This window comes from Nomascus leucogenys, chromosome 4 (assembly GCF_006542625.1).
Source record: "Nomascus leucogenys isolate Asia chromosome 4, Asia_NLE_v1, whole genome shotgun sequence".
NCBI classification, from domain to species: domain Eukaryota; kingdom Metazoa; phylum Chordata; class Mammalia; order Primates; family Hylobatidae; genus Nomascus; species Nomascus leucogenys.
Window position 1 is genome coordinate 87,845,349 of NC_044384.1, and position 21,492 is coordinate 87,866,840.

At 43.0% G+C, this 21,492-nt stretch overlaps 1 protein-coding gene across 29 annotated transcripts in view; it reads left to right on the forward strand.

Moving 5' to 3' along the window:
• PPP6R3 (protein phosphatase 6 regulatory subunit 3) overlaps positions 1-21,492 on the forward strand; it is a 160,465-nt gene that overhangs the window by 79,360 nt on the left and 59,613 nt on the right. For 27 of the 29 annotated variants that reach the window (XR_004029704.1, XR_004029705.1, XM_030811373.1 and 24 more), the window contains 5 exons: positions 5,511-5,697; positions 8,756-8,893; positions 11,808-11,873; positions 14,827-14,939; positions 19,295-19,408. Coding sequence is in view for 27 of the 29 variants with exons in the window: in XM_030811373.1 (XP_030667233.1) it covers positions 5,511-5,697; positions 8,756-8,893; positions 11,808-11,873; positions 14,827-14,939; positions 19,295-19,408 (618 nt within the window). In the remaining 2 variants the exon portion in view is untranslated. Of the gene's footprint in view, positions 1-5,508; positions 5,698-8,755; positions 8,894-11,676; positions 11,874-14,826; positions 14,940-19,294; positions 19,409-21,492 lie in introns of those variants that run through there. The other 2 variants (XM_030811399.1, XM_030811398.1) reach the window with 2 other exon arrangements.

A 21,492-nucleotide genomic window follows, 5' to 3' on the forward strand; every position in this document is an offset into this window, starting at 1 on the left:
ATCTGAAAGTTTTTAGGGTTATGGTTGACTACAGTCATTTAAGGAAGTTTAGACTGGGATTGTGTAGTTTTGGGATGATGGAGTAATTGCTGTATTGGGGTAAACCAGACTAAAAAGTCCCCCAATAGTTTTTCAGATAAGACCTCTGGAGAAAAATGAAGCATGACGAGACAGGGACTGCTGAAGGTGGTGGAGTGGGCAGAGGAGCTCAGGGAAGGCCTAATTAAGATGGTGCCATCTGGTCAGAGCCATGCAGGAATTAAGGGGGTTGCCAAGTGGGCACTTACAACCAGGAACATCCAGGCAGGGGGAACAGCAAGTGTGGAAGCCCTAATGTGCTCGTGTGCTTGGTGTACCCCCAGAATATCTGGGCAGCCAGAGAAGGGGCAGCATTGTGAATGAGGGAAAATGGAAGGAGGGAGGGTTGGGGTGAAGGTGGAGCACCTCTGGAGACAGGCCATGCAGGGCCTGCTAGGCTCAGCCAGGATGCTTGCTATACTTGGGACGAGATGGGAAGCCACCAGAGGGTTTTGAGCAAGTATGTGCCTATCGGGGAATCTGCCCCAATATTCACGTAGGTTCTTTTCTATTTTCCCTAAGCGTCGGCCAGCTTGAGAAATAAAGGGACAGAGTTCAAAAGAGAGAAATTTTAAAGCTGGGCGTCTGGGGGAGACATCACATGTCGGTAGGTTCTGTGATGCCCCACAAGCCACAAAAACCAGCAAGATTTTATTAGAGATTTTCAAAAGGGGAGGGAGTGTGCGAATAGGTGTGGGTGACAGACATCAAGTACTTAACAGGGTAATAGAATATCACAAGGCAAGTGGAGGCAGGGGGAGATCACAGGACCACAGGACCGAGGTGAAATTAAAATTGCTAATGAAGTTTTGGGCACCATTGTCATTGATAACATCTTATCAGGAGACAGGGTTTTGAGATCAACCGGTCTGACCAAAATTTATTAGGTAGGAATTTCCTCTTCCAAATAAGCCTGGGAGCGCTATGGGAGACTGGAGTCTATCTCACTTCTGCAGTCTCGACCATAAGAGATGACCACGCCCAGGGGGGCCAGTTTAGAGACCTACCCCCAGGTGCACATTCTCTTTCTCAGAGATGTTCCATGCTGAGAAAAAGAATTCAGCGATATTTCTCCCATTTGCTTTTGAAAGAAGAGAAATATGGCTCTGTTCCGCCTGGCTCACCAGCGGTCAGAGTTTAAAGTTATCTGTCTTATTCCCTGAACAATTGCTGTTATACTGTTCTTTTTTTAAGATGCTCAGATTTCATATTGCTCAAACACACATGCTGTACAATTTGTGCAGTTAATGCAATTATTACAGGGTCCTGAAGTGACATACATCCTCCTCGACTGACAGGATTAAGAGATGAAAGTAAAGACAGGCGTAGGAAGCACAAGGGTATTGATTGGGGAAGTGATAAGTGTCCATGAAGTCTTTACAAGTTATGTTTAGAGATTGCAGTAAAGACAGGCATAAGAAATTACAAAAGTATTAATTTGGGGAACTAATAAATATCCATGAAATCTTCATGATCTATGTTATTCTGCCATGGCTTCAGCCGGTCCCTCTATTTGGGGTCCCTGACTTCCCACAACATGTGCCATAGTCTGACTTTGTTCGTTAGGAGTGCTCTGCCTGCTCTATGGTTAGGGACTGTAGGAGGACAGAAGTGGAAGGAAGTACAGTTGGCTGCAGTGATCAGCAGAGAAAAACAAGATCTTAGTGGACCTGATTGGTGAGAAGCAGTCAGATTTCCAGAGGCACTAGATGAAGTTAGAACTGAAGGGGTTTCCTCTAGGTATGGAATGGGAGATAAAGTGTCAAGAGTGACTATGAGGATTTTGGCCTGGGCAGTTGAGAGGATGGAGTGGCTTTATGGCAGTGAAGAAAGATTGCAGAGGGAAAGGGCAGGAGTTTGGGTCTGGCCCTGTCACATTTGAAATGCCTGTTAGACATGAGGTGGAGATGAGGCCTAGCGGCAGGTGGACGGAGGACATGTAAAGCCACAAGGCTGAATGAGATCGCCCGCGGAGCTGATGGAGCTGGAAGAAAGCTTCTGAAACTGGAGATGGTTAGTGTGGGCTGGCCTGGGTTCCACTGAGGGATGGAGGAGTGACTGGATGCAAGAGGAGAACCTGGGGGCTGCTACCCTGGAAACCAAGGGAAGTCTGGCTTCAGGAAGGAGGGGGGACAGTGGGTTAGCAGTACTGCTCATAAGAAAGCACTCAGTTTGTAACATGGAGATCATGGGCCCCATCAGTACAGGTTCTTTGGAGGGGTCCAGGTGAAAGCCTGGAGGCAAGCAGAGACAACTCTTTCAGGTGATTTCCTGTAACAGGAGTAGAGAGGAAGTGGTAGGTCGAGGGAGATTTGGAGTCAGGGGCGGTGTGGGGTTTTATTTTTTCCTAAATGGGAGTGATGACCTGTGAGAATGTTGCAGCACAGAGGAAACACAGCCAGTGTGAGGGGGCAGGCCGCTGAGTGATGCCTTGTGCTGGAGTGGGCGGGGGTGGGGGCATGTGGTCCAGAGCACACATGCAGGAGATGACCTCAGGAGCAAGGTCCGCTCCCCTGGAGCGAGGAGGAAGCGCCCAGGTGTAGGTCGGGATGTGGTAGGGCTGGGTTCCCTTCTGATTGCCTCCTCTGTGTTCTCAGGCAAAGGAAGCAAGGTCAGAGCCTATGGAGGAGGAGGAGTCTTGCCGAGGGTGGAGTGGAGGAGGCATCTTTGGGTGCTTGAGAAGCTGCTGCTTTTTTTTTTTTTAGACAAGAGTCTTGCTCTGTCGCCCAGGCTGGAGGGCAGTGGCACAGTCACAGCTGGCTGCAACCTCCGCCTCCCAGGTTCAAGTGATTCCTGTGCCTCAGCCTCCTGAATAGCTGAGACTACAGGCGTGTGCCACCACACCTGGCTAATTTTTGTGTTTTTAGTAGAGATGGGGTTTTGCCATGTTGGCCTGGCTGGTCATGAACTCCTGACCTCAGGTGATCCATCCATCTTGGCCTCCCAGAGTGCTGGGACTGTTGGTGTGAGCCACTGCTCTTGGCCTTGAGAAGCTTCTTGAATGTTAAGGAGGAAGGGAAGGAGAGTAGCCCCAGCCTGTCTGGAACCAGAACTCTGAGCTTTTTGTGTAATGGCTAACATTATGCATGCTTTTTGAATTAGGTCATACCACCCAGTCACCTAGAAAAAGTGAACAAAAATTTTTTTTTTTTTTTTTTTGAGACAGAGACTCTATCACCCAGGCTGAAGTACAGTGGCATGATCTTAGCTCACTGCCACCTCTGCCGCCTGGGTTCAAGCGATTCTTCTGCCTCAACCTCCCGCGTAGCTGGGATTACAGGCGCCTGCCACAGCGCCTGGCTAATTTTTGTATTTTTAGTAGAGACGGAGTTTCACCATCTTGGCCAGGCTGGTCTTGAACTCCTGACCTCATGATCCACCCGCCTCGGCCTCCCAAAGTGCTGGGATTACAGGTGTGAGCCACCATGCCCGGCCTAAAGTGAACAAATTTTAAAGTTGCTCATCTGGACTTTTCTCTGTCAGAGTTTGGAGAAAACACTCATGCATTTGATTCACAGCCAGGAGGAGTCCGCTGCCTTTTACTGATGCTCTGTTTGTCAGCAGTTTCCACATTAAGACAGTTGAGTGAGTGCATCTCCCCAACCCACCCTGGCAGCATTCTGCCATTTTATAGTGAAAATAAAGAGGAATGAAAACAGCTGTCATTTATTAAACGCTTATTTACTTTATGCCAGGCCCTCTTCCCAGCCTTTTTTACTTCCCTCCTCCATAAGATAAGGACTATTGTCTTAATCTTACTAACTTGGAAACTGAGGCCCAGAGAGGTTAAGTAACTTGCCCAAGGTTATATAGCATGTAAGTGGTAGAGGCCGGTTTTGAACTTAGCTAGTGTGATTCTAGTAGCTGCACCTGTAACCACTGCATCAGCCCACTCCTGGGATAATGGGTACTTTACAGGGGTTTATATTCTGGCATCTTGAAGCCCATGCTATGTAAATTGAGGGGGACTTCACTTCCCAAAGACCCATACATCTGCCAGGTCTGTTTTTTTTCCTTTTCTGTTTTCTTTATACAAAGGCTCATTTTGGGACCTTCTCATACTCTTCTGTCTTTAGGCCTCACACCAGAGCCTGTCAAGTGCCGTGGCTTTCTGGTTTGTCACCAGTGGTGTTTTTGTGCCAGGGTCTTGCTGCAGGCAGCACTTGCTTGCCTTGGATGCCCCAGGTGTATCGTATACGTGTCCCTCCCGCCCCAGTCTTCCCTGGTTTCTTTTGTCATGCAGCCATGTTTGGCTATTTTGCCATCTCCCTGTCTTGCTCAGCCTTTGAGCTTGCCACACCTGATGACTGGTTGGGGCGCTGGGTCCTGGCTGTCCAGTGGGGAGGAGTGTAAGAGCAGAGTAATCCTGGGTCAGCTAGAGTATCGTCTGGATAGGCTCAGTGTCTCTGTTGTTACTAGTGAAAACAGACACGAGATTGTCGTAGAAGGAGTAAGTGGAGAAAATGGATCTGCTGCCTGTTTGCAGAGGGTCAGTGGTCTGGTTGTCAGAGGCAAGCATGCTTTAGGGGGTGCAGGCATTTCTAAAGCTGTGGGGTCTGTAGAAGAGCCTGTGTGGGTCCATCCAGAGCAGGTGTCATGTTCTTAGCTGTGGGCCTGTATCCTACAGGAGAGACAGCACGGTGAAGACTGATGGTGGGCTGACTTTGTGTCTGTGCTGATCTCCAGATACTGGAAGGCTGATGTGGAGAGCACTAGTTTTGTTTTGTTTTGGTTTTGACGCAAGGTCTCACTCTTGCTCATTGTAGCCTCGAACTTGTGGGCTCAAGTGATCCTCTAATCCCAGCCTCCTAAATAGCTAGGACTACATTTTTTTTGTATACTGCTTCCTGCCTTGGTAGCCCAGGCTGATGTCCTGTTCCCTCCTTCATTATAGTAGGATGCTTACTCTCTTAAGATGTAATATAGACTTAGTACCATTTGCAACCCATCTAAAGATAAAGGCTGGTCCAGGTCCCTACAGAGTGCCTTAAGTCATTACAAGGTGCTGTGCGCAGTGCAGTTTCCTGGAAACCAGTGTCCTCCACAGTTGTCCGCAAGCTGTGCTGCTTCCCATGCCAGAGGAGGCTGTAGCCTGACGGCTCGTACGTCCAGCCGCTTTTCTCGCTGATCGTGGAGAAGGCCCGGGCACTGCAGCATGACCTCCCTGGGCTCCCGAGTACTTGGTGCGCTCTAGTTTCTTCAGGGAAAATGTATTCTTATTAAAGCTTGGTTTAAAAACAATTTTTTAAATAGTAGAAAATTTATTTTAGTCTGGAGGTTGGTTGAACAGAATGGATTGAAATGATTTCCTGATTTCCAATAAATGATTTTATTGTTTTCACAAAATCTTGGGAAGCCTTTCTGATTTGTGTTTATCTTTATGTAATTAAACTGTTAATAAAGATGATGATGTAAATATCCTGTTCTTCTAGGTATCCAAATATATCTTGTGAGTTGCTCACTTCCGATGTCTCCCAGATGAATGATAGACTGGGAGAAGATGAATCCTTGCTAATGAAATTATATAGCTTCCTCCTAAACGATTCCCCTTTGAATCCACTACTTGCCAGTTTCTTCAGCAAGGTGCTAAGTATTCTTATCAGCAGAAAACCAGAACAGGTAAATATGATTTTCCAAAAGGTAAGTATTAGGGCTGATCATCCCCTTGAGGTGATCTCCCAGTACTTGTTGCTTTAGAGTTCTAACTTTGCCTTAAGTTCAGGTTCTGTAAGAGAATGTATTTTAAACCTTAAACATTCTAAGCACTCACATGCTATTTATATGTTAATGAATATTTCTAATATGGCATAATCTCAAATTTCATTTAATTTGTTAGCATATTTTGGTTTCCTCTTTTGAGAAGTGGGTAGAAGATGAGAATATTGGGTACCCATTTGTGAAGACAGGGCTTAACTAAGATGGCAAGTATAATAACTAAGCAGTTGAATGTCACCAAACAATTGCTTTGTTTTGTTTTTTCCCCCATTGATGATCACAGATGAAGCTTAAACCAAAAACCTTTCCCACAAATGTAAGTGGTGATTGGTTTGTACTAATGGTGATTCTGTTTTGATTCTACTCAAAACTTCTCCAGTGTCAGGCTTGAGACATCTAAGTGTATATAGACTGCTGTGTACATTTGTAGCTCTGCCGTTCCTATCCAGTGTGGTTTGACAGAAACTTCACTTGGTTCTCTAAGTGTGGTCCCTGAACCAGCAGCCCCTCAGTATCACCTGAGAATTTGTTAGAAATGTAAGTTCTTGAGTCCTATTCCAGATCTGTTGAATCAGAAACTCTGAGGGATGGGCCCAGCAGTCTGGGTTTTAGCATGCCTTCCAGCTAACTCTGATGCATGCTAACATTTGAGAACCACCGCTTTAGTGGATATTGTTGTAAAAAAGGATCTGCTTATCTGGAGATTTTAGTCATTTTATGGAAATAGGCACCCAGGGAACAACTAGAGCCTCAGATATTCAAGTATAAACTATAGCAGATTTGCCAGAATTGCAAGTATGGGTGTGATGATATAGGGTAAAAGTGGTCAAACCAGTTGGTGCTGCCACCCTTCATGATAGAAAATGGCTCTGGGTGACCCATTGTTGCTATCAGCACTTGTGGAAGGACTGGAGCTATTTTGGGCCCAGTGTGTCCTGTCCTATGCCAAGGCAAAGTGGATACATGCTTTATTTTAGAAAGAGATATCATTCTTTCTTTCACTTAATGGAGTAGGATAAGCTTTCTAAGTTGATTGGAAATAAGGTTCTTTTCACTTTGGTAATAATCCCCAAATCATGATTACTCTAATGTAGATTGTCTCTTTTTTTCTGCCTTCTAGTTAGAAATAAAAGAACTGCTGGCTGTTCTAGGAGAGTGGAAGCCATCCTATCACCCTGATATTACCAGGCAGTTCTCAGGGATGGTTGTTGTAGCCATTATCCAGACATTATGCTTCATTGTGCTTTCTCTCCTCACTTCTGTGCTGTTGGAATCCAAGTTTGCGAGCCCCGTTTTTCAGTGTACACATACAGAGAGAGAATACACTTAAAACCTTGCCAGTTATATTCTGAGACAAGAGCCCCTTGGCCTTTTGCTTGTTACACTTCCCTGTCAGGACTGTATGAATGATAGCAAGAGGATTCAGTGGCTGTGGGTAAAGATCAAACCTGGCATTTCTTTATCCTTTGCAAATTAGGAGTGTAAATAAAGGTTTTCTGTTATGTGATAGTATTAGTAGGGATGTATGCAACTGTAAGTAAGGACAAAAATTGAGACTCAACTGGCTTAACCAATAAAGGCATTTGGTAGCTCATGGAACAGGAAGTCGGGTGGTGGGGCATCTTCAGTCCTGCATGAGTCAGCACCCCAGCGGGGTCATCTGTGCCAGAGGTCCCTATTGACAGTGCTGTACTGTCCACCGCACTAGCTGGGGTTTATTCCTTTGGGCTCCAGGTTTGGTGTTTCTGGCACTGAATTATGGAATACTTTGGTCATATGTGACTTTGTTCGTCCTTTCTCCTCTACTGTCCTTTTAAAAACGTGTGGGACCCAATTGTGAGTGAATTATTTATGTGTCATGTCATTTCTTGAAGTTTTATATGATAATGCTTGACCTCATTGTCTAGAGAAGCAATGTGTGTTGGTTAATCCTATATTTATACCTAATCGTATGAAGCAGTTTTAGTTGTCATCTCTGGCTCTTAGACTTCATGTGGCATAATGAAAAGATTGTGGCTTTTGTGGCATACAAATCCAATTTTAAATCCCAGGCAGCCACCTTTTAGCTCTGGAAGATACTTTCTGAGCCTTGGTTTCCTCATCTCTAATGGGGTGTGGGGGTGGGGGTGAGTTATCCAACCCCCCACGCCCCAGGGCTTTTGAGAAATTTCAGTGAGATCTTGTTATATAGCAGCTGCGACACTCCCCCTGGGACTTGCAGAGGGTTTGGGAATAGATGACACGTGCACATGGACAGAGGCAGAGGCAACAAGGCTGCATGGGACACGGGGATGCATGGGACAGAGTCATCTCCCTGGTCTCCCAGAGCAGAAGAGACCAGCAACAGAGACCTGATTTCCATGGCCATTCTCACGTTCCTTCAGGGTAGCTCTCTGCCTCTCCACCAGCTGCCCTTCTTGTGCTAAGCTATTGGAGTGAATTGGTGAAGTCAAAATCAAAGGCGGTGTTTGTGTAGCCAGGTGAGTTAGTTAGTTACTTTGACTGGAGTAGAAATCTTTGTTTTGAAATTTTTTTCTCATACTTGTTAGAGTCCAGTTAGGATTTTGAATATTACTCATTTTACTGCAAAATCTAACAGACATGCTTTATGTTCATAAACTGTAAAATGGTATATTCTCTTGCTCTTTATAGGCATATTAAATTTTTGATCCCCATTCTTTGAGAATGAATAATGAAAATGAATAGAAATAAAAGATTCTGTTAAGTTGTATTTGTATTAATGGACATGTGCTAATTTAGGGGATTTTTTTCAAAGGGGTTTTTGAGTATTGTAACTATCAGCCAGGCTTTCCAATTTGATACCTTGTTGCTAATTCAGCATTTGCCATTTCTCAACCTAAAGTAGTGGTAGAATTTGGAGGCGTCGGGGTTGGGACTTACAAGGTAAAGTTTATAGTTTCCAAGTTACATGTCTTTCAGTTTCTGATCTGTTCTTCTCTAGATTGTGGATTTCTTAAAGAAGAAGCATGATTTTGTAGACCTTATTATAAAGCACATAGGAACTTCTGCTATCATGGATTTGTTGCTCAGGCTCCTGACGTGTATTGAACCTCCACAGCCCAGGCAAGATGTACTGAATGTGAGTAGAATTCTGACCTGCTGTTGACTGGGGTTAGGGTGCTGGCATGTGAGCCCACCAGGCTGCTGTGTGCTGGGAAGGATTGCGTGGGATTAGGGTTGGTAGCAGAGGGGGTTGTCTGGGGAGCAGGTAACAGGGTGGGGAAGAAAGGTTGTTCCAAGATAGGAAGAGATCCAGATTTTGCAGAACTAGAATTTCAGATGGGCACATCCCTAGGTATGTAGGATGTTTTGTTGTGAGTGTTTTTTCCTTTTTGCTGGTTTGCTTTTTATGGGGGTGGCGAGACTTTATGGGTTGAGCATTTGTCTTAAAGCTGGTTCTGATGGTAAAAGCAGAAATGAGAGGGTTGGGAGCTCTAAGTCCCATTTGAGTATGTTATGAGGCCACACTCTTCAGGGCCATCTCTGAAGGTCAAAACGGAGAGGTGTTGATGTATCCAGGGATTCAGGTTTCAGAAGTAATTCTCTTCCCATGGGTACCTAGGAGCAAAGGATAAGGAGAACAGAGTTTACTTTGAGAAGGACATATTTTAAAATGTAGACAGATAGTGATTTTTAGGATATGTGCCTCTTTAATAGATGTCTCAGGTAGAATTTGGGTGGGAAGAGGGGAGGGTGTGAGTAACTTGAAAATAAGGTTTCTCCCAGGCTCCCATCTCTGCCTTCTCTTGTCTTTTGTGTCTTTCCCTCTTCCTTTCTCTTTTGAGTTGGAGTCTCACTCTGTTGCCCAGGCTGGAGTGCAGTGGCGTGATCTCGGCTCACTGCAACCTCCGCCTCCCAGGTTCAAGCAACTCTCTTGTCAGCCTCCTGAGTAGCTGGGATTACAGGTGTTCGCCACCACACCTGGCTAATTTTTGTATTTTTAATAGAGACAGGGTTTCACCATGTTGGCCAGGCTGGTCTCGAACTCCTGACCTTGGGTGATCCGCCCGCCTTGCCCTCCCAAAGTGCTGGGATTACAGGCGTGAGCCACTGCGCCCGGTCCCCCTCCCTTTCTTCCCTTTCTCAGAAGCTTTGCAGAACCATGCTTCAGTCTATCCATCTTTAATACTAACCTGCAACCTTAGAACTTACTCATTTCTTTGGAAATGAGTTTTGTTGAGAATGCTAATTATTATTTAAGACCTCAAGGACTAAGAGGGCCTATGAGGAAGAAGGTCTTTCAGGTGGTGCCCAGGGCAGGGCATGTTCCAGTGAGGTAGGGAGGTGTGCCAGGTGTGCATTTATGTGATGGTGTCAGGGCTGGATTTGTTGGTGACCCAGGCACTGTGATCACTGTGAGTAAACAGCTGGGTGTATCTAGTGGGTGTCCTGGGACTTGTCTGTTGGCAGGGACCTTAAATTGGGACACCTGTTTCCTTTTGGGTGTGTCTTTGTAGATGTATCTTTTCTCAAAAGAGGTTGAGGATTCTGGGGAAGACTGAGGACAGGGAGGGAGTTATCACCTTTATATTGGAATTATCATAGGGAGAGATTTATTCAGGATGGTTTGCTGGAACCAGTTTATTCCTTTGGTTGCTTCTGGGTTCAAGTTTAGGACCTGTCTGGTTTCCAAAGGAATCAGTGTGTTTCTGGAGAGAGAGAGTGATAGGAGGTTGATAAAGGTGTAGGTTGGGGAAAGGTTAGTTAGAAACCCATAAATGTCTTATTTTGATTTTGTGGATCCACAGTCAGGGATGACTGCAGAAGTGAGCTTGGAATGTAGGTGCCTGTGAATAGCTGTGGAGACAGTAGGGGTCTGGGACTGATTAGTTCACCGCCTGGAAAGTTTCCTGGTTTCTCCTGTAGTGGTCAGGAATGCCCCACCCCTCACACAGGTGTTTACTTTCCTCTGTTTCAGGACATTATTACTCAAAGAGTGGTCCCAGACATCACTTGTGAGCTTGTTAGAAATCTGTAATCTCAGGTCTCTTTCTTGGCCTACTGAATCAGAATATGCATTTGAACAAGATTCTTGGAGAATTTGTGTGCACATTTTAAAACAGATCTTAAAATATAAAGTTGGGCCTCTACCCCTGTGGTGCCTACCTAATAGCTTCAGATTTTCCTTTAATTGGTGTTTTCATTGAGCAGCCAGAGAGTGTCAGGGTTTCTTCTCTGTTCCTTAAGCAAATTGTGTTTGATTTCTGCCTCTGCTGCCCGCCCTAGTCTTCTTTAGCTTTTTGGGCTTTTTATGAGCAGAGGAGGGGTGGTGTCCTTTCTAGGTAGTGAGCTGCCTTGTTGATGATGGTGTTTGGGCTTCTTATGGCATTAATGTTAAGCCAGATGATTTTTCCTTTATTTTTTCTGAATTTGGATTCCTTTTATGTTTTCATTCACTGTAGCATTTCATACATGGATTAAAAGGAGATGGCCTAGCTCTTTGCCAGCACATGACAGGGCGGATAAACTCTGCCTCTCTGCTTCCTCCAGCCCCCACGTTTCCTGCAGTGGGTTTGGTTTTGTAATCTAAAAGTCCCGTTTGTTCATCCTGTGTTTTTCTTAACCCAGAGACTTGGTGCTAAATATTACTCTTCTCAATCTTTCTGAAGCTTGGAATGAACGTGCTCTTACAGAAAATGTATAAATTCCATCCTTCTTAATCTCCCCGCCCTCTCTTCTTAAGAACTGACCTACAAACCCTTTTAGTCCTAAATGTCTGGGGGTGACCTCATGGCTAAGAAGCTGATATATAGAATTTTAGTATGTGGGTATTGTAATTTGGGGAGTTGTTGGTACTGTTGGCCATTGTTAAAACAATATATTCACTGGCATTTTCCTTGGGGGACTTTTAATTTTCTGTAGTGTTCAAAGTCCAGAGAAACCTGTAACATTCTACTTAAAATGTGATGGATATTTCCAAGTATGTTAATCTACATTGGGGCTTGAACAAGAGCCACTCATTGCTATGATTACTTCTACAATGTGTTTTACAGTGGTTAAATGAGGAGAAAATTATCCAGAGGCTTGTGGAAATAGTTCATCCATCGCAAGAAGAAGATGTAAGTTCACTTGTGTGACTGTAAACTTGATTAGGAAAAAAAAAAAAACTTTATTGGGCACAGAGCATACTTCTATTAAATGCGAACATGATCAGAGCATACAGGGAGAATAGCAGCAATCTAGTGTTCTTAAAGTTGATACTTTTCTAAACAATATTACATTTTGCCAATACTCAGAAAATTTCCAGAAATGTACAACAGCAGGCCCTTGTTATAGCACCATCTCCTTTCTAGAGCTGGTATTTCATGCTGAACCAGCTGGTTTTTGTTACAAACCTCCTTTGTTCATGCTCCTTTTTACTTTTTTTTTTCCCTTTGAGACGGAGTCTCGCTCTGTCGCCCAGGCTGGAATGCAGTGGCGCGATCTTAGCTCACTGCAAACTCCATCTCCCAGGTTCAAGCAGTTCTCTGCCTCAGCTTCCCGAGTAGCTGGGATTACAGGTGCCCGCCACCACGCCCGGCTAATTTTTGTATTTTTAGTAGAGAATGGGGTTTCACCATCTTGGCCAGGCTGGTCTTGAACTCCTGACCTTGTGATCCACCAGCCTCGGCCTCCCAAAGTGCTGGGATTACAGCCGTGAGCCACTGTGCCCGGCCTCCTTTTTATTTTTATACCCATCTGTAGCAGTTGATGTGGCCACATTTGCATTTGTTTTATCCAGTCTGGTTACAGCTTTGCAGACAGTGAAGTGGGATGTTGGTCACCATTGAACCCCTACAGTAACTTTGTTATACTTCCTGGCCCTGGCTGTTAAGCTCTGACAGGTTTGGCCTTAGTCCTAGGTGCTAAAGGTTGACTTGGCTATAGAATTGAAGCTAGATTTGGAGTTTGCAGATTGAACTCTGTGCTGAGGGAATGCCTGTTAGGGAATGCTTCTTGGGACCAGTGGGTGCATGTGTCTCTAGAAGAGATCTATAAGGTTGCCACCTTAAGTATCTCAGCCAAGCCGTATGAAATTAGCAGTAGTCATCCATTTTTACCTACAGACATGACAGTTCTCTATGGTTCAGCCTAATATCTACAAAGGAGTTGGTTTAAGGGCAATTCAAGGTTTGTCCTGAAGCTGGGAGAATCTCCTTGTGTGCCTCTAGGTTGCAGGTTAGATGGGAGAGCGAGCACTGCAGAGGAGCTGTGCAGGAAGAGGCATGCAGTGGAGGCTCCTGTCTCTCACAGAGATACATTTTCTGTGATAGTAGATCGAAACCCTTTCACTCTGATCCATTCAGAAACTTTTGATACCTGCACTTTATTAAAGGGACTGTCACTTCCCCATTATTCCTCTTTGGGAGAATGCAAGGTATGCTCCTTTGCAGTAGTTGTTACTGTTAGCAGAGTTGACATTGTGGACACATCCAGTGTAGACATGGATTGGGAATGTGGGAGCCCCTGCTTAGAAGGTGCTCTCAACATAGCTGGGGTGATAAGCCCTCCTCCTGTGGGCAGGAGAGTGTGGTTCTAGGAGCAGGTTTCCCTGTGATGACAGTGTGGCCTATGCAGGCTGTGGAGAGCCATGACAGGAGTGTGGCCTGCCCCGTTGACAGGGAGGAGTTTCCATGAATGAGGCTTACTCCTTGCTAGGTTCATGTTCTTGAGTAGAGGAACTTGATTGCTTAATGGGCTAGGAAGCGGATTGCTCAGGGACTGTTGGAAGGGCCCAGGAGAAATTGATAATGGAGAAGTCCAATTCTGCAACAAGTTTTTTGAGAAGGACACCACATTGTGGACATCAGTACCTTTTCTGCATGACTTACAAGAAAATTAATTTTGGTTTTTGGACAGTCCTGTTGATACTTCTGTTTTGTATTAAGTGATGAATTCCATGTTAAAATTATACTGGCCAGTTGATAGTCACCAAGGAAATGCTAGGCTCTTGATTCCAGTCAGTGGGTTTGGATATCCTAATCTTTGCTCTCCTCTCTTCTAGAATACGAATGTTCTGCCTGTATTGGGAGCACATTGAGTTATGCTCAGTTTCTTATTCCAGAGAACAAAATGTGTTTGGGTGCTGAGATTTTAGAGCTTTTCTGTAAGGTCAATACACTGAGAGAAGGCTTAATATTTCTTATCCATTGGTATTTTCCAGAAAACTGTATTTGCTTTTACTTTTTTTTTTTTTTTTGAGACGGAGTTTTGCTCTTGTTGCCCAGGCTGGAGTGCAATGGCGCCATCTTGGCTCACCGCCACCTCTGCCTCCCAGGTTCAAGTGATTCTCCTGCCTCAGCCTCCCGAGTAGCTGGGATTACAGGCATGCGCCACCATGCCTGGCTAATTTTGTATTTTTAGTAGAGATGGGGTTTCTCCATGTTGGTCACACTGGTCTCGAACTCCTGACCGCAGGTGATCTGCCTGCCTCAGTCACCCAAAGTGCTGGGATTACAGGTGTAAGCCACCGCACCCAGCCGTACTTTTATTTTTTTTTAATCCAAAAAAAGTACGTGCATCCTTCTATGCTGTTAAGAGTGTATTTTGGGGATACATGTTGAGTGTCCCTTATCTGAAATGCTTGGAACCAGAGGTATTTTGGATTTCAGTTTTTTTCAGATTTTGGAATACTTGTATTTGCATTATACTGGTTGGGCATCCTGGACCTAGAAATCTGAAATGTTCCAATGATTATTTCCTTTCAGTGTCATGTTTTAAATATTGGAGCATTTTGGATTTGGGATGCTCAATCTGTATTTGTTCCCAACTATTTTAGAAATTTTTCCTCATCAGAACCTTAACATCTCCCTGCACATAGTAGTAATGTACTGTGCACTATTGTAAAGCTCATTCGCCTGACAAAATACAGTACTCGTGATGTGATCTCTCTTGGCCTTGACCTTTTGCTCACTGAAGCTTATGGCCAGTGTTAATTTGTGTTATTTCTTAAATAACTTTCCCTTTCATTTTTAAATTATAAATTTAACTTCTAACATGTTTTATGGTTAAAATTGTACTTTTTTCCTTTAGCGACATTCAAATGCATCACAATCACTTTGTGAAATTGTTCGCCTGAGCAGAGACCAGATGTTACAAATTCAGAACAGTACAGAGCCCGACCCCCTGCTTGCCACTCTAGAAAAGTATGTGTAAAACTCTGTTCTTGTTCTTCTTTCATATTGATGCTGTTCCATGTGTTACCATTGTGAGTGATTGGTAAGTGTTCCTTATGTGGGAATCATGTCCCTTGAAAATAACCTTGGGTGGGTGAGAAGGTAGGGAAACCTGCTTCTTTTATCTCAGTAGAAGTTGGCAGGGTAAGAAGATAAATGACATTTATATCTAGACTTTGAGTTTTCCAATTATTTGTAAAATGGAATTCTGTAGAGCCATCCTATGATGTGGTAGTCATTTAGAAATAACTGTAGTCACAGCTTCCAAGGGTCTTTTGATGAAGAATAGTCTTGTGTAAGTACGAATGTTGTGCATTTTATTCAGCAGCTTTTATCAGATGATCTTTAAGGATTTATTGTATCTTTGCAGCCGATTAGGGACAGTTATCTCATGTTTAGGTAGAAGACAGCTTGGGGATGGGGTGCTGTTTCTTCTAGATTCACATGTTTTCAGAAAGAATGTTTACTGTCAACATGGGCATGTATATTTGACCTGCATTCAAACAGCTGAAAGTTATTAGAGAATAATCAGGCCACTCCTCACTATGGAAGAATAATTGGAAAGTATGCATACAGCTAGCATTGTTAAATACTAATGACAATCTTGCTTCGGTTTACTTCTATTGTTGCTTTTAATGCTTTTGTCAATCCTTTTTATTCCTGATATATATTGAGGCTCTTTTGCATCTTTGGCTTAACTACCTATAATGCCCTTTTATTAAAATAAAATGTATTATTTCCTGGACACATGTAAGACAGGCAGAGAATACATTACAGACAAGTTAGTGTATCTTCAACCCTGTCTTTGCAAAGTGGAGTTGTGTTTTCCTAGCATGTAGAATATGAGTTCTCTGAAGTATTCTCTGTATTCAGAGAACTCTGAGTTCTCTGAAGTAGCAAAACTACAAAAGATTGCCGGCTTCCGAGTAAAATGGCATCTTACCTGTCCCATTTTAGTAATTCTTGCACTATGGCATATATAGTCCTTTAAAACATATAAGACACCCCACATTCAAATACTAATTGTGATATTAATTAGGTTGAACCTTGTAAAATTGCCATTTCAGTAGGTTAGAAATGTTGAATATCAGCAGTTTCATATGGCTCACTACAGTGCTGCCCGGTAGAAACAGAATCAAAGCCACATGTAATTTAAAATGTTTTTGCCCAAAGTCTTGGAGATCCAGTGTGTATTTTACACTTAGAACATGCCGGTCAGACGAGTTAAATTTTGGGTGCTTGACAGCCGCATGTAGTGAATGGCTCCCATAGTAGACAGTGCAGGTTCTGCCTGAATATCAGACTGCTTAGTAGTGATTGCTAAGTTCTTCAGTGCCGCTCCAAGCCCTCCGTCCACACAGCTTTATTTGGACCCAATGTGTAACCTAGCCACCAGAGCCCATGTGCGCACTAGCTTTTATATTTCAAGCTATGTTTTAGTCCTAGATCAGGTAGCTAATTTCTGGATGAAGATAGGTAAATGCCTAGAATTTACATCATTAAATTAGTTGGAGTAAATGTGTTCAAATACATGGACCTGATGAATCAGTGGCCCTGTTGCCAAGTAAAACCTCCATTGCATTTAACAGTGGAAAGAAAATCTGTCATAGTGCTTCCCACAATCTGTTTGAGAATAAGAACCAACCTCTTCTAATATTTGACACACTGCATATCTTTTAGTGTCTGTTGATTCAGACAATACACAGTGAGAAAAGATTTCTGTTTTAGTAAACTTACTAATCATAATAGCATCTGTGTATATTTGATATATTATGTGATAATATGTAATATCTGATAAATCATAGTTATTTAATAATGATATTACATTATTAAATCACTGTACTGGCAATACATAATGTACACATAGCTTGTCGAGCTCTATATTATGATGCCAAGTAACCCACAGTGTGGACTCCACTGTATTTATGAACATCACATGTGTAAATAAATGTTAAGCACAGATAGCACATATGGAAAAACTTGAAATGAGCTAAGGTTAAAGAAGATGCTGATGAGCAGTAGTGGTACCAAGAAATCTCAGAAAGAGGACTGAAGTGTTAAATAAAGATTGTTTGGCTTGGGAAGCAATCTGAGCCTAAATTGAATGCATTTTATTTAGTGACTCTGGAAATTTTTGAACTTCAAAAATTTTTTAAAAACAGTTATGTTAGAATAGACTCTGTATCTGAATTCTTGATACTAATGACCTTAGAACAAGTTGGGTTTGATCCCATTCACTTGAGCCAATTGGTTTTTTGTAAGTGAATTTCTCATTTAAAAAAAAAAAAAAAAAAAAAGTGAGCCATTGTCCCAAAGGCAGGGATAAAGAACCTGGATGGCTTCATGCAGGAAACAGCTCATATCATGAGTTTTAGTGATGTCTGTCCAGAAACTATTTTTTAAAATGTGAAAGTGAATATATTTTCTCGCATGTAATTAAATATCTTTTTATTGAAAGAATGTGAAGGCATTCCTTTTATTTTGTTTGATAAGTGTCAGTCCTTCGGTTTATTATTTCTTCTGGGTTTGGTGATATTTGCGTGTTTAGGTAAAACTCAGAAGATGGCGTAGCTATTGTGGTATTGTATTTTGACTGTCAAGTTTTTGCTGGTTATTATGTTTTTCTTGTCCATTAGTAGAATTCTTTCATGGATACAGTAGACTTCCAATTTGATACAGCGGTGAAATGGCTAGGGCCTCTGTTAGCCATCTTCAGGCATCTGTATTGACGAAAGTGACAGTGCCCTCTGATGAGTAAGAGCGCTGTGATTGAATGAAGAGAGTGTGGACCTCCACAGTCGCATGCTGTCAGTACCCCCCAACCTGGGGTGAGGCTGCTGTTGAAAGAAAAACATATTTATTGTAAAAGATAGTTTGTTTTCCAGAGCTTGGTTCCAGACCTAATAGTTAGTGTATAGACTGCTGTGTGTTAAATGACTTTTATAGTACTCTTTTGGTGAGAGATCTCACAAGCAGTTATTGCTGGTCTGAGAGTGCTTGAAAAACCTCTTCTTGCAAGGGGACCCTCTCAACTTAGGTTAGGTACTAGTTTTGTTTCCCCAAAATAGAGATTCTCTCCTACTTGCTGCCCTATGTTGGCAAGAGGTGATCAAGGAACTGGTGTACAGTACACTGAACACAGCTATACCTTGGGATGGGGTGTCAGGTGAGCAACCAAGGACAACCCAGCTGCGTGTCACACTATAAGGGAGATTCCATTTCTTTTTCTTTTCTTTTCTTTTCTTTTTCTCCTTTTTCCTTTTTTTTTTTTTTTTTTTTTTTGAGGTGGAGTCTTGTTCTGTCACCCAGGCTGGAGTGCAGTGGCACGATCTCACTTACTGCAACCTCTGCCTGCCGGGTTCAAGCGATTCTCCTGCCTCAGCCTTCTGAGTAGCTGGGATGACAGGCGTGTACCACCACGCCCGGCTAATTTTTGTGTTTTTTAGTAGAAATGGGGTTTCACCATGTTGGTCAGGCTGGTCTCGAACTCCTGACCTTGTGATCCGCCTGCCTCGGCCTCCCAAAGTGCGGGGATTACAGGCGTGAGCCACTGCACCTGGCCTCCATTTCTTAATTCACATGGATTTCAAAAATTACTGAGAGGCTAAGAAACTAAAGTTTTCCTTGAGAATGTTCACATAAATTCAACGAACTGTTTTATGTTAATTGTTATCTTATTATGTATATGAGGGAAGTGTAATGGAAAGAGCCTGCAGATAATGCTTTTTGGACATTTAATTTAGTCACATTTATTTCGTTGCTGCCATTTTATTTTGCCTTTTCAAATTTTATTTGTAGAGTAAAATGCAACAACTGATGTTTTCTTTTTTCTGTTTTAGATCTTTGCTAATTACACATTTATGGTTTTGTGGGAAAACATTCATGGGTTCTAATTAGCCTTTCTGAACGTTTTCCCTTCTTTCGTGAGGGTGAAAGTTTCTATGTCTTCCTGCCACCCCCAACCCCAGTCATCATCATCATCATCAGAGTCTTGGTTTGAGTAGGAGGTGACTTTGTCTTGAGATTCTGTTGGCTCTCAACAAAATTCACAAAGACAAGCATGGCCCAGGTTATTTTGCTGAGGGAAAGAGATAGAAGGGTGAGTGAGTGAGTGTGTTTGTGTGTGCATGCGTGTGCGTGTGTGTAATTTATAAATAGGATCAATTGCCTACTTTAATAAGTATATAGAAATAAAATAGTAAAACAAATACGCCCAAGTATGATTGAACTCTTCAGTGATGCTTGTCTTGTGCCGTCGTCTTTTTTTCTGAAGTTGTTGGTGATAAGTGATACTGCAGTTAGTGATTATTGATTTGTTTCCCTAGGCAAGAAATTATAGAGCAGCTTCTATCAAATATTTTCCACAAGGAGAAAAATGAACCAGCCATAGTCAGTGCAATCCAGATATTGCTGACTTTACTTGAGACACGACGACCAACGTAAGCTTTTCTTACATCTTACAAAATGAATTGTGTTGTTTTGCTTTCAGATTTAAGTTAAGAGTTACATTCTTGGTGGATAAGCTGTAATAGCGTGCCTTTGAATTGCAGTTGCTGATTCTTCCTCTACTGTATAAACCATAGCCTAGTTTTATATGAATACCACATATAGGGATGCAGTTGAAAATTATGTTTTGGTGACACTATTTATTGGCAGTATTTAGACTCTAGTCATATTTTTTTTTGTAGTGGTAGGAAAATGCTACTGTAATAAATGCTATAATCAAAAACATGTATAATGGCTGAAAAACAGAGAAGCTTATTTTTGCTCATGATAATTGAAAATAGGTGTTCGTGGTCAGTGGGTAGCTCTCCTGGCCATCCAGAACATCTCTCTGTCTTGTGATTCCTTTCATTCCTTTCTGCAGATACTTAGGCCTTCAGGTGGTGTTTTCCTGGGTTTCACATTTGAGGGCACTTCAGTTGAGGCTGTCTTAAAATGCATGGGCAGGTGGCTTGAGCCTTTAAGGACAAATTTCTTCTACATGTTTTATAATCAGAAATAAAGTCTTGCTTTTCCCATGTGTGGCCTTCGCCCCTGGACCAGCCATTTAATGTGTGTCGTGTTATTCTTTATAATTTATGTCCAGTGCAGATTTACTCATTATCAGAGTTTTCTAACTGCTCTTAGAGCATGAGAATCTGAAGAGGTATGTATAAGTTTTCCGGGATTAAGTGATGTAGAGGTTGGAATTTTGTATTTTTTACCCCAAAATTCATTCATTAAGCAAGGGACAGAGTCCATCCTTAGCATATGAAACTTCAGCCATTCAGGTTTCTGGATTTACTTTTAGCGGTGTAATTTTGGTTTCTAGCAAAATAGTGAAGATAACCTTACCAACCAACCCCTGCTTCCCCAATTCCTGATCTCTGTTGCTGCTTTGCCTAATCTTTGGTCAAGACTAATGAAAGGGCAGTGTGATGGCACTGCTTCAAGTATGTTGTAGTTTGGGGGTTGTTTGCCTACCTGTGTCTTTCTAGGAAAATCAGTACCATCTTCCTACCCCAGCGGTACAGTGCCCTCTTCCTACCCCCCCCCCCCCCCCCCCCCCCGGTACATGCCCTCTTCCTACCCCAGCGGTACAGTGCCCTCTTCCTACCCCAGCGGTACAGTGCAGTCCCTCTTCCTACCCAGCGGTACAGTGCCCTCTTCCTACCCCAGCGGTACAGTGCCCTCTTCCTACCCCAGCGGTACAGTGCCCTCTTCCCCCCCCCCCCCCCCCCCCCCCCCCCCCCTCTTCCTTCCCCAGCGGTATAGTACTTTCTTCCTACCCCAGCGGTATAGTACTCTCTTGCATGCTACAAGGCCATCACATCATCTCTTGAAAGTGGTTTAAAAACACATTCGGTGGTGCTGTGAGGTTCATATGACTTGAGAAACAAATGAGGGAAAAACAGCATAAATTTTTGCATGTGGAAGTGAAAAACACATAAATGTACAACTTAAAGAGCAAACAAAGTTAATAACAATACAAGAAATAATAAAGGGAAATTTCTGACCAAAGGAACTTGTCCTAAAACCAGAAAAGGTTTACCAAATACGAAGCAAGATTTAAGTTTTAAAATAGGACTCAGGGCCGGGCGCAGTGGCTCACACCTGTAATCCCGGCATTTTGGGAGGCCGAGGCGGGCAGATCATTTAAGGCCAGGAGTTTGAGACCAGCCTGGCCAATATGGTGAAACCCTGTCTCTATTAAAAATACAAAAATTAGCTGGGCGTGGTGACGTGCACCTGTAATCCCAGCTACTCGGGAGGCCAAAGCATGAGAATCGCTTGAACCTGGGAAGTGGAGGTTGCAGTGAGCCAAGATCGTGCCACTGCACTCTAGCGTAGGCAACAGAGTGAGACTCTGTCACATAAAAAAGAAATAAAATAGGACTCAGATCTTACCTCTATACTGATAAGATTTCTGAATTCTGAGGATAAAGAATAAATCTTAGAAGTATCTGGATAAGAAAAAATGGGCTACCTATGAAGCCAGTCAGACTGCCAGACGCCTCCTTTGTGAAGCCAAATAAATACT